Source organism: Gopherus flavomarginatus, chromosome 3 (assembly GCF_025201925.1).
Source record: "Gopherus flavomarginatus isolate rGopFla2 chromosome 3, rGopFla2.mat.asm, whole genome shotgun sequence".
NCBI classification, from domain to species: domain Eukaryota; kingdom Metazoa; phylum Chordata; order Testudines; family Testudinidae; genus Gopherus; species Gopherus flavomarginatus.
The window spans coordinates 15,414,471-15,428,124 of record NC_066619.1 but is presented as its reverse complement, the minus strand read 5'-3'; the positions used below and the strand labels follow the sequence as shown (position 1 = coordinate 15,428,124).

Below are 13,654 nucleotides of genomic sequence, written 5' to 3'. Positions count from 1 at the left end.
TGCAAAGTGGGTGCAAAATGATACCAACTCAGAACTCTCCATGCACACCAATGACTGTTTTACAACCATTTTGCACAAGCGTTACACAAGACGCACAGCAGTGGAGAATCAGGTCTCTTAAAAGCACCACCAGCAGTATACTGCCACCCTGGAAGTACAGGGGGACAGATTTTCGAAAGGTTTGGCCAATGCTGGACAGTCTCTATGCAAAAGAATAAATGGACACAAATCAGACATCAAGAATTATAACATTCAAAAACCAGTAGGAGAGCACTTCAATCTCCCTGGACACTCAATAACAGACTTAAAAGTAAAACTAGCAAAAAATCCTGTGGCACCTTATAGACTAACAGATGTTTTGGAGTATGAGCTTTCGTGGGTGAATACCCACTTCGTCGGACTCTATGCTGCTTTTACAGATCCAGACTAACACTGCTACCCCTCTGATACTAAACTTAAAAGTGACCATCCTTCAACAAAAAAACTTCAAAAACAGACTTCAACAAGAAACTGCAGAACTGGATTAATTTGCAAACTTGACGCTATCAAATTAGGCCTGAATAAAGACTGGGAGTGGCTGGGTCACTACAAAAAATAATTTTCCCTCTGTTGATATTCACCCCTTCTTGTCAACTGCTGTGAATGGGCCACATCCACCCTAATTGAACTGGCCTCGTTAGCACTGACCCCCACAACTTGGTAAGGCAACTCTCATCTTCTCATGTGTTGTATATTTATACCTGCTTACTGCATTTTCCACTCCATGCATCTGATGAAGTGGGTTATATCCAATGAAAGCTTATGCTCAAATAAATTTGTTCGTCTCTATGGGGCCACAAGGAAACCTCATTGTTTTAACCTGCTTATGGCATTTTTGAAAACTCCAGTAGGCCACTGCATCTTTAAGCACCTAAATACCTTTGAAAATTTGGCTCTGAATTCCTACTGACTCAGAGGGAAGATAGCCACCTATTGCATAAACACACCTTACGCTACCCTCGGTTTTTCAAGGTCTCCTACCAGGTCAGACCCTTCTTGCTCGTGAGGTCTAACAAGAACCCAGCACAATGGATAAAACAGCTTATAAACACACATTTGCACAGAAACTAAAGCTTGTCTAAATACTTAGCTCAAAAGGGGCTTTTTCAGCCAAAAAAAGGCATTTCTATCAAAATGGAATTTTTAGTAGGAAAGGCCCATTTTTAACAAGATTTTTTGAAAACCAAAAAAACCTGGAAGAAAACTGATTTTTTTTCTTTTCAATAAACCCCTCCAAAAGTTTCAGAGAAATTTCACTGTTAATAGCAACATTTTTTTGTGGAAACAAACATTTCCTGGCCAGCTCCAACCGTGATTTGTATTTCACATTTAAAGCCAACATTTTAAGAATGAATCTGTTTAAAATGTTGAAAGTTATATGTAAAAAATCAACAACCGACAGCTGTAAGTGGAGCACACTCCTCACCAAGAGCTTTCTAAGGATAAGTCAGTAATAAAGAGGTGATTGTTGACAGGGAAGGAAGAACAATAGGGGGCAGATCTTTTTCAGTTCCAGGGAAAATCTGTCACTGATATTTAAAGCAAACTGAATGGTGAGAGGGGTCATTATTAGCTCTGTTGCAGGCTGGGAGAGAACCCAAAATATAGCGAGAGCAGATCAGAAAGGACAACTTGGACATATGTGAACGTTATTTGTTTATACAAAACAAAATCGCTGTTGGAAGAGATCAAAAAGCTTTAGCACTTTCCCCAAAAATGCCAAAGCGCAAGACAGATGAATGCTATTTTGTGATAACTGATTTGAAAAAGAAATGCATTTCTTACACTGACCTCCATCTCCCTGCACTCCACTCTACCTGCAGCCCTTCATGTCAGCCCATCAGCTGAACCAGACAAGCCGGTTGCTATTAGTCTGCTTGGGAAACCAACCTGAGACACGCTTGAATAAGAAAGTAGTATCCTGTTAATATTCTGAGCAATCCAAGTAGGCTTAATCAAATCAGCAAGACCTGAACCAGAATTTCAAGCAGCTGGCTGAGTTAGCATTCAGAGCAGATTCAAAGGGGGGAGTGGAGGGGGGAAATCTTACCAAGGAATCACTGTTGAATATTTCACAAAGTCAAGAAGGCAACAGATCAAAGCTACCATGTATTGAATCTATATTTATCTTTACTATCTTCAGAGGGTTTAATAAGTGTCTGTAGCTGAGTCTCTGGATAGTGTCTCCTTTCACACTGTAAGCTTGTAGTAGAGACTATAATACTCTAGCACCCCCTTGGGGACAGGGTGGACACTGCTTCTGTCTTGGAGTCCAGGGCAAGGCCCTCCAGCTGTGCTGCTCAAAGTCTCTGACCCCTTTCATGGGACAGTTAAAGTAATACAAACAAAAAGACAGTTACTCCTACAGCCCACCAAAAAGCAGAGTCCTAAGCCAAACAAAATAAAAGAGAAAAAGTACCAGCCTTTTTCATTGGTGAGTGGTCCTATGCAGCCACGCTCCCTAGCCGTTTCTACAGTCAGCAACCTCTACTTCTGGGGGCCAGTGAGCTCTGAGCTGCAGTCCTGCTCCTTCAAAGTGCCAGCCTGTACTAAGCAGGGATCCTCCCTTTCGAGGGACCACTCTAAATCCTTCCTCACTGGCATGGGGCTATGCATCACAAAGCTCTTTGGGACAGGGTTTTATCTTACGTAGGTTTGCGCATCTATTTTTCTTAGGCTTTCCTAAAACATCCATCATCCCCAGATAATCCAAGCACCAGAACTGAATGTAAATGAGAATCTCCATCCTGAGGACAGGTGACAATGAGGGCTGTTGGAGACAGTTATAGCACTGTGGACAGAGCGGGAAGGCCAGATCGTACAGATCTGTTTGGGAGGAAGAAGCGACAAGACAGGGACATGGAATGCAAATAGTTCTGCATCTCAGTGCAGTGCTCAACACACAGTTTCATGCACAGGTTGCCGTTGGAGCAGGGTGTCTCAAGCTTTCTCATATCACTGACCATGGCTTGTTACTGAGATTTGTCCCTCCAGCACCTACCCCTTCACTGGCAACTGTGCAAAATCCAAATGGTGATTACAAACCTGTGCACATGACAGTTAAAGGGTCATGAAAGTGTCCACATGGAACTGTCCCTTTAACTGTCTTCAATTCAGTAAAACGTCTTGATTGAAGAAGGTTTTACTTTGCTCCATTTTCTCTCCCTCTACCAACTCTTCTCCTTCCTGCACAGGATTGCTGACAATGGTCTGCTGTCACCCTATGCACGTGCTTCTCATACTCTTCCCCCGAATAGGTTTCCCAGCTGCCACACATCTTTCTGTCTAAATAACAGCACAGAGTGGCTCTGTTCCCACTTCTTCTAGCCCCTAATGGATACAGCTTGGTTAGCTCCTCCTTGTTCACAGCTCGAATACCTGTAGAAAGAGCTGAAAAGAGCCACCGCCACATCACCAGACAGTAACCAGAGAATCACCCCCCAGTGCCCTGTTGAGCACAGTTTGGGAACTAGGGGCTTATACGGAATTGGCTGATGTTGGAGAATTCTTTTTTTTTTAATTCTGAATTCAACCTCAGCTCTTATTTTCTAGGCTCTTTGTTCATGCAATTCACGCTCCAAGCTCATTTTACATCTTACCGTTTGTAAAATGCTTCAGTCCCACAACAGATCCCACATTTCCGAGACAACCTGCTTTTCTGTTTTGGCTGGTGATGAGTGATGCACATGGGGAACTGCCAGCAGGAGATGGGTGTGTTTATTTATCCATATGCCAGAAGAGAAAGAATGCTGCTACTTCCAGTGCTGCAACATTTTGCTTCAGAAGGGTAGTTTAGCCCTGACCAGTGGGACATGCTCTCTCTGGAACTACTTATTAAACTCTTCTGTCTCACTCTTGGGCCTTCTCACATAAGCAAGGAAGGAAAATCATAGGCAAGGAAACCATACGTGTGCAAGTATGGTACTTTACCATACTGTTCACTGTATGCACAGATTTCACCTTGCACTCTGCTTTCACTAGCGCTTCTACTTTACCACACATGGCTATGATGGGTTTGTGATCTACCCTCCACAATCATACTTCGCCCACATGGATATTTAACTCCTTCTCCTCTTTCTCGCTAGTAACATGATCCCTACATTGCAGTAAACATATCAGCAGGCACATACTTTCACATGCTGTACACACGACTCCCAGACCTGAATTTTAGTTCACATATTCAACCTAACTTTGACACTGTGAGTTGCAGTCTCACGGGGCTTTTCTTAAAAAGCTCTCCAGAAAACAACAGCACCCTCGAAGCTATTTCTGTTTAAAATGGGCTGTCTTCAAGGGAGGAGCTTTTCCGTTGACAGTGGTTTTTGCTAGGAGAAGAAAGGTCGGCTTTTCCTGATAGACTATTTACATGGTGAGTGAAAAGATAAGGTTTCCGGCAGCCTTAACTGGAGAAGAGGGATGAAACCGAATTTCAGACTGGATAGTGATAGGAAATTAAATCCATGCCTCCTACTCCACCCACACCTACACACCAAACAAACAATCTCCCCTTGCTACTGGATGGACTAGATGATTCAATAGGTCTTTCCCATATCTAGCTCCTAGGATTCAGAACTCAAAGTCTAAAGCTTCATTTCAAGCCTGATAATACACCAATCAACAATGACCAAGTGGTACAGTACAGCTCCTGTATGAGTGCTAAGGGAAGTACAGTGGTCAAAGGAGATAGGAGGCCAGGACACTAGCTAAGTCATTATAGCCCAAAAGCTCTTCTTCCAAGGATCTGGGAACCTCCATACTCAATTCTCACTATCTGCTTCCATTGCTATTCCTCCTCCTTAACTGTGGAGTCACCGCAGACTCCAAGAATCATCTCTTACTCTAGGAAAGTGAATGCCGACAACACCAAGGCTCAGTGACCCTGAGTTAAAAGAGAAAGAGCTTTGACAGGAAGAGCTAAGCACGTCCCCTACCTGATTGTGTTCGTGAGGCGGTAAGCCTTTCCCTCTCGACGAGGAACAGCTGTCATCCAGCTGCTCACTACAATCCGCTGTCCACTGCAAAAAGGATAGAAAGGCATTGTGTAAAATAATAGCTAAGTTGGGAAAACTGTCGAATCAAACCCCTGCGTCTAGCAAAACACCATCAGACTGTTTTTGGAAGCCAATGAAACTCTACAGTACTGATGTGTTCATGTTTTGCAAGAGGGACTGTTCACAAAAGGCACTGCTGATCAGAAAATACACTTCTTTCATGAAAAATATTTTGCCAAAAATGGGGGGGGAGGGAGGAGAGAAGAAATTTTCCACAAAAAAGTTGATTTTTCAGCAAAAAAAAAAATAAAAAAATCAGAATATTTCAGCTGAAATTTTAAATATTTTGATCAAAAAATGCTGCTGCAGTGCCTCGTTCTCCCATTCTTCTCTATAGGCCAAGCTACTTGGTTGGACTACATCTCCCATGATGAACAATGGTCTCCCCTCATGGTGAGAGATGATTGGCCCCAGGGAGTTTCTTGCAGTAGCACATCATAAAAGATGTAGTCCATGTGGGGAGACCAACCCATAGGGGACAAGATGAACATTAGGAAACTGAACTATGATTTCCCAAGAGGCACCACAGCATGATATCCAAACCAAAGTACTTCAGTTTTGGAGCATTTGGTTTGGCAAAGAAAACCTGGCGTTTTCTGCTGCTAGCAGACACGTTTTATGAAAAACCCAATTTTCCATTAAAAAAGCACAGTCGGGATGGAAAATTTTCACCCTGCCTCATTACGGAGCTCTCTCTGCGGCTCCAACTTGAGGTAAATGCTATTCTAGAGCTATTTACTCTGCTGATGACATCACAGAGGCTGAAGCACAAAGCAAATAGTAAGTGAATTCCACACAAGCAGAAACAGGAATTAATCTGACCATTCAAGTACCGATGAGGACGAGGCCACAAAACACGAAGAAGGGCCAATATGAGAAGCAGTCACTTCAAAAGTGACCTGTAAATAAGATCTCACCCTTCTGGCAATGGCAACATTAGGTCAACATTTTAGGAGGGTTATTATAATTGACCATAACTGTGCCTGTGCTTATTTATTAAGGGCTGTTCAATTCTTCAGTGAAGTCTTGTTACTGTTGTACTGGAAAACCTTCTGCTGGAATTATGTGTGTATCCCTTTAGCAGTCTTAGGCATAGGAACAACAGCCCTGGAACGAATACCTTTATGGGACAGCTATTGTGTTATATTAACAGCTGCAAGTGGCATACTGCTGGGGCTCAAACCATTTGTTTTACATTCATAACAGATGCAGCAAGTCCAGAGGTGCTGAGGCTATCAACTGCCAAGCCCAGAGGTGCTGAGGCTATCAGCTGCCAAGCCCAGAGGTGCTGGGGCTCAGCCCTGGCACAAATTAAGCAGAAGTTACATTTACTTTACTCTCACTATATTCTCTCTTGTTTTCTTCTGACTGGAGCAGTATCCCAAGTGCCCCACTGGCAGAAATGCCTTTGCTGTAGGACTCCCAGGGCTAGGGTAAGGAAATGGAGACTATAGCCAATTTGCGATACACAGTAGCATTTAACACCTCCTCCTTTTTCTAGGTACTTATAGTAAATATCCTCCATCACTGCACTATCAGAGCACTTCAGACATGTCAGTGAACAAATTTATCCTCACAACACTTCTGTTGGGAAGGGAAATATTATTATACTCATCGAGAATTGAGACACAGAGAATACGAGTGACTTGCCCAAGGATATAGATTAAGGCTATGTCTACAATACAAATGCTACAGCTGCTGCGCTGCAGGTATGCCACAGTAGTGTAGACACTTGCTACAGTGATGGAAGGGTTTTTTCCATCACTACAGTAAATCCACCCCCTCAAGAGGCAGTAGCTAAGTCAATAGAAGAATCTTCCTCCTCAGGCTCCCAAGTACTCAGTCATTCTCCCAGAGCTTGCCCATAGCCCCATTCTGCTTCTCTCCTTCCTCATCTACAGATGCTGCCTATATAACACAGTGGAGCCTGTTGGGTGGTTTAATGAGCCATGAAGAGTTTTGTGACTAAAAAGTGCTATGGACAAATCCTTTACACTGAATCTCTGGGCAAAGGAAATGATCCAGTTCCATCCAGGAAACTTGTGGAGATCTGAGCCCATTATCCCGTCCATTATTAAAAACTCGTTCAGAACCACGGCTGGCACTTATTGGATATTGTTTCATAAGTGAAACGGTGACAGGACACAGGGAGGGAATTCATGCTCCTATTCTCCCCAACCTCCTTTCGCTGCTGGCTACAACACAGAATCAATTCACAATCCTATCCTTCATAATGGTTCTTGAGTACATCTGGTGAGGCCTTCTCAGTTCACAGACCACCTCCTTTCTATGGAACTGTCTCCCTGGACACATTTGCCCGAGTCCCTCTATAGCAGTCATCAAGGTCTTTCTAGTCAGGTTAGTTCACGTTGGGTTATTTTGGTACGTCAGCCCTCATTCTCCCCAATTTTTCCTGTTGGCAGAACAGCTGCTTCCTTCTGAGCCACTGGGCCTACGTCTCCTGTCACTGGCTTGGTTTCTGCATATATCTTCACCCAGACTATATCGTGATAGACACCATGTAAAAGCAGAACAAGACGCAGAATCTAACCAATCCTGTGTTCCCCTTTGAAACCATAGTTACCAAAGTGACCAACTCCCAGCCCAACCCAACTCTCTGGGGCAGATTAGGGGTGGAAGGAAGTCTCTAGAGCAGCTCTGCCATCCCTGCTCTCTGCATTGCATTCTGAGCAGGGAAATGCCAATGCACCTCCCATTGCATGGACCCTTGGTGTTATTCACTCATGATCCAACATCAGTCACAAAGGGAAGCAAGTCTCTCTGGGCTGTTACCACGGCAGGGCTCTTTACAAGGCACTTCCATGCTGAATGAGAGAGAGTTGTCTTCTTCTTGGTGTTTGAAAGCCATTTGACTTCCAAGATCATGCCACTGCAAGAGGGAAAAAGAAGCAGCCACTCCTATAATATGCAGCAGCACAATCATTGCATTCACTGTCTCTTCACTACCTACGCAGACGATTCCTGTGTGACAAGTTGGCAAACTGAACTACAACTCCCAATATGTTACTAAATTGCTTCCTGAACCTCCACCAGGATGGGAAGCCTGCATATTCCTTGAAGAAGTGGAAAACACAGACCCAGACTTTAATGCCAGAAAGGACCATTGTGATTACCTAGTCTGACCTCCTGCACATCGCAGGCCACAGAACCTCACCCACTCACTACTGTAATCGACCTAAAACATCTGTCTGAGTTACTGAAGTCCTCAAACCAAGATTAAAATACTTCAAAATACAGAGAATCCACCATTTACACGAGTTTAAACCTGGAAGTGACCTGTGCCCATAGGCAAAAACCCACCCTGGTCTCTGCGAATCTGACCTGAAGGAAAATTCCTTCCTAACCCCAAATATGGTGAGCAGCTAGATCACGAGCATGTTGGCAAGACCCACCAGCCAGACACCTGGGAAAGAATTCCCTGCAGTAACTCAGAGCCCTCCCCATCTCCGGGCAATGGGGATATTCGCTACTAGCAGTTGCCGATGGGCCACAGGCCATTGTAAGCAGTCTCATCACACCATCCATAAAAACTTATCAAGCTCAGTCTTGAAGCCAGTTAGGATTTTTGCCCCCACTGCTTCCCTTGGAAAGCTGTTCCAGAAATTTACTCCTCCAATGATTAGAAACCTACATCTAATTTCAAGCCTACACTTGTTGATGGCCAATTTATATCCATTTGTTCTCGTGTCAACATTGGCACTTAGCTTAAATAACTTCTCTCCCTTCTTGGTATTTATCCCTCTGATGTGTTTATACAGAGCAATCATATCTCCCCTCAGCCTTCGTTTGGTTAGGCTAAACATGCCAAGTTCCTTTAGTCTCCTCTCATAAGATAAGTTTTCCATTTCTCCGAGTAGCCCTTCTCTGCACCTGTTCCAGTTTGAATTCATCTTTCTTAAAGATGGAGACCAAAACTGCACACAATATTCCAGATGATGCCTTGTATAATGGTAATAACACATCCCTCTCTCTACTGGAAATACCTCACCTAATGCCTCTCAGGAGTGCATTACCCGTTTTCAGGGGAGCATCATATTGGCAACTCAGAGACATCCTGTGATTGACCAATACATCAAGGTCTTTCTCCTCCTCCGTCACTTCCAACTGACATGCTTCCAGCTTATAGCAAAAATTCTGGTTGTTAGTCCCTAAGTGCATGACCTTGGACTTTGCATTATTAAATTTTATCCCATTTCTATTACTCCAGTTTTCAAGGTCCTCCAGATCTTCTTGTATGATATTCCAGTCCTTCTCTATATTGGCAATACTTCCCAACTCTGTATTATCTGCACATTTTATTAGCACACTCCCCCTTTTCATGTCAAAGCCATGAATGAAAATGTTAAATAAGACTGGCCCCCTGGTGATTCAGGACTTCTAGTGACCTTACTGTGAGAGGCATGGACACGTCACCAGAACAAAGCCCTTTCATCAGACCCTGCCTGACGCCTACTGCACTTTGGATTTTGGTGTGACTAGCCACCATTGCCTCAGGCACAGCAGAAAACCTAAATAGAAGCTACAGCAAATAAAAGGCAACCATGGAAGCAAACAAATGCACAGAGAGCGGAATCACAAGACCAAGTCTTTCTATGGTGACTGGAAGGCTCATAGAAATCAGAGCAGTTAAAGGTTGGAATGGATCTTCTATTCCATCCCTCTGCCAGGGTGGGATTCCTCCTGACAGTACACTCTCCCATACATCCAAAAGAATTATTTTTAAATAAATCATCTTTGGCACACAGACTGTCTTTTTGCTCTGCGTCTGTACAGCACCTAGCACAATGGGCTCCAGGTCCATGATGGGGGTTCCTAGGAGCTACTGCAGTACAAAAATGATGATTGTAACAAACAGACGGACCCAAACACACCTTGACCTTGGTATATTCAATATCCAGATCCAAACCTAGGTCTGAAATTGGATGCTTAAATCCATTTTCAGTTTTAAATGACTACTGATGGCAGTACCAATAGTTAAAGATATGGTCTTTGCGACAGGGACTGTATCTGTATATTGTCTTAAGTACTTACATGGGTCCTCTCATCTGAGCATCTGAAAGCCTCACAATCTCCAATGTATTTATCCACACAACATCCCTGTGAGGCAGAGAAGTGCTACTGTTCCTGTTGTACAGATGGGGAACTGAGACACAGAAAGTGATTTGCCCAAGGCCATACAGACAGCCTGTGACACAGCATGGACTTGAACCCAGGCCTAGTTTAGGGCCCTAACCACTGGACCATCCTTCCTCTCAAACGTATCTCTGCCATTTTACATGTTCGGAATGCACTTAGCACAGAGTAACACTGCAATACAAACTAATAATTTCGCTCAGGAGACAGCTCTCGGTTTTATGACATTCAGCCCAAATTGTCCATTTTAAAAGTTACATCCCTAGTGTGTAACTTTCTAGTATTATTTCTAGTTGTATCCCTTCCACTGACAACCTTAAACCACCCCTCCCTTAGACAATCCCTCTCTCTCCTGGGCCTTTGCACCCCTCCAAACCAGAAATATATTAAGTGTCTTAGCAAAAAATGGCAATATTGCAATATGCTCTCAGGTCCCTGAATGAGCAGCAGCCATACGCATCCATTTATGGGGTTTTTGGGCCATGTGCTATGTTTGATAATGAATCAGTGTGCTCCCAAATGTCAGTGGACACTACCCTTAGAATCAATGCAGCGCAGGTCTTTAGGTTCTAACAAGCACTTCTCAATTGCTCAACACATCACCACGCCTCATAGGCACTGACTCCGTGGGTGCTCCGGGGCTGGAAAAAAAATGGTGGGTGCTTGGCAGCCCCCCAATCAGCTCCTCCCCCTCCCCCCAGCTCCTCCCACCTGCCGTGATGCAGGAGGCACGGGGGGAAAGGGGAAGGAGCGAAAGTGGGGCTTGCTTCGGGGAGGGGGCAGAACAGGGTGGGAAAGGAAGAGGTGGGGTGAGGGTGAAACAGGGGCAGGAAGAGGCAGGGCGGGGGTTGGGCTTTGGGGGAAGGGGTGGAGTAGGGACAGGGTCTGTGACAGAGCGGGGGCCAAGCACCCCCCAGCACAATAGAAAGTCAGCACCTCTGCCAAGCTTAATATCCCTCAGTCAGTGTTACTAAAACAAATCCCACTCAGACTGGTCAAGACAAGACAATCCATCTGGGGCCTGGGCCGCTGTGTTTTTGCTAGTGGTGCATTGCACAGAGCTATGAGCACTCATAAGGGACTTTTCTCTTCCTTGCGGAAGTATCGCTCTCTTGGCCCCCTCTGTAATCTAACAGAGCAGCCACTTGCAGTACAAAGCAACCACTCCTTCCTAACAACTCAATCAGAGCAGCAGATTGCTGAGCAGAGTCACACAAGCCAGCTCTCCACTCTACCTTCCCTGCGCACAGATTTCCTTTTTCCTCCCACCCGTAGACGCAGCAATTCCCAGCCCCAGTTCACCAGAGTAGAAACTCCAGCTCTTTGTGACCTGATATTTATGAGAAGACAAAATTTCTCTTCAAATTGAAACTCAGAGGTGTTTCAACTGAAGCTAAAACATTAGGTCTATTTTGAGAACATCTGCTGAAGAATGTAATTGACAAAAGATCTTTACTAGCCACCTCAAGCATCAGAGCAGACAGATCAAAAATCTGTCACTGTACTATCCCCCACACCCTTCACTGCCAAGATCTGTAGATGCCTGCTTAGCTAAATGCACATAATATGTATCCAAACCTGACAGCCCATCTACTAGAGAGCAGGGCACCATTTCATGGTGACCCTGCATCTTGGTTTAACTCCTCATGTCCAGTTGCACTAACCTGCGAGATGTTGGACTGCGTTTTCTCACTCTCCCCATCCCCTTCCGTTTTGTCGGTCAGCAAACCTTGGACTTGGTACTCAAGGACGTAGCTGTCAATGAACCTCTCCAGCTCTTCGATTTCCTGAGATCGGCTACTCCCTGCCTCAGAGGAGGCAGATGCCACAGAGGAGTTTTCCATCACTCCAGGTAAGGAGCTCAGAATGGAGGGGGCCTGGGAAAAGAATGAAAATACAAATTAATTCCTTGTTCTCTACCTAAAGCCACAAATCTGCCAAGCAAAATATTTTATATACCTGCACACAAATATATATAATACACACACTGCATTCTCCCTCAGGTGACAGTCACAAGCATGTGCCTTCATATTTCAAAACACCTACCAGGTACAGAAGCAATGTACCAAAGCCCCAATATACTGCTTAGTGAGTATGGTGCTTTCTATTGAATGTGCCTGTGTTTACAATTACACTAACTTCCAAAAGCAGGGCTAAAATAGAATGTAAGCCTTAATGCTACTCAAATCTTTCCTTTACAAGAACTCGAGTGGCAGACACACGTTCTAAAGCAGAAGATCCAGAATTCTATTCACCATAACCAACCAGTGAAAGATACACTAGTCTCAGACTGCTCTCTGCAGCGCTAAACCAGTACCAAACAACGACATCTAGAAAGGCGAAGCAAGGACAGCTATAAATTTCAATGCAGAACAAAGAAAGTGAAGGAAAAAGGCTAGAAATGCTTTTTTCTTTTTCCCTACCAGAAAGCTGGAAACATAATCACATCCCTGTGCCTGTCTGGCATAATCTAGCCCATAATGTTTTACACAGATCCAAGGAAAGAAATGCTGACAAAGGTTTAAGTTTAAACTTATCATTAAAGCATCTTCTCCTGTAAGGGTACAGCAGAAGTGATGAAGAGCACATTCATTACTATTCTAGTTTCACTGCTGACAAATGGACAACATGGCATCAGGTCACAGCTGGGAATGACAGGCAGGAATGTGAGGAGTCCAGGGGAAGCACAAATAATTAAAGATATATACTGTATCTATAGCATAGCGGTACAAAACAAAATACTGCTTCAGCGTCTGTGATTGCAAGTGGAACGGCCAGGAGGTAGTCAAAAGTGTGCTGAGCGAAACGGAACAAAAAGGTCAACCTGGGTTCTATTTTGCATGTTTTTGGTCATTAAAAATTTAATATTTGAGTGGAAAAAAAACCCAATTTCTTCATGATCCCATTTGCTGGAAACCACAGGGGAAAGCAGTGAGTGGTTTGGATCTCATTACTCTCAGTCTGAACTTACACACCAGAGCAGCATTAGGAGATAAGCAATGTATTGCTGTCTGCAGAGAAAGAACACAATCCCCTTTACATATAAAACCTTGTTCTCTGGTGGTGATAGTTTTGTTCCTAGCCTGAGCTGGAATGGCACTGAATGGTGAAGCCAGTGGAAGTTCAGGACAGTTAATTCTGCTCACAAACCGAGCCTTCATGTTATACATGATGGGGCATACCATATATGTATCCCTTTGTACAGTACACCTCCAGTCGGAGCCTGACTTGAAAGTCCCATGAGGAAACTCTGGATTTAATTTGAGGTTGGTGCTACTTATTCATAAAATCATTCCTAAGTTTGCTGATTTCTAGACAGCAGATAAATCTGCTCTGAAGGAGTTGTTGATTTCATAGCCTCTCATTTCCCTTGCCTTTAAGTCTGTCTTTGCCAGAAGCTGGCCTATTCT

The 13,654-nt window shown here is 44.0% G+C and overlaps 1 protein-coding gene across 10 annotated transcripts in view; it reads right to left on the bottom strand.

Annotated features, from left to right (window-relative positions):
• Positions 1-13,654, bottom strand: part of CTIF (cap binding complex dependent translation initiation factor) — a 348,500-nt gene that overhangs the window by 250,461 nt on the left and 84,385 nt on the right. For 8 of the 10 annotated variants that reach the window (XR_007773256.1, XR_007773257.1, XM_050944701.1 and 5 more), the window contains 2 exons: positions 11,909-12,121; positions 4,971-5,054 (listed from right to left, as the gene is read on the bottom strand). Coding sequence is in view for 8 of the 10 variants with exons in the window: in XM_050944701.1 (XP_050800658.1) it covers positions 4,971-5,054; positions 11,909-12,121 (297 nt within the window). In the remaining 2 variants the exon portion in view is untranslated. The remainder of the gene's footprint in view (positions 1-4,970; positions 5,055-11,908; positions 12,122-13,654) is intronic. The other 2 variants (XM_050944704.1, XM_050944709.1) reach the window with 1 other exon arrangement.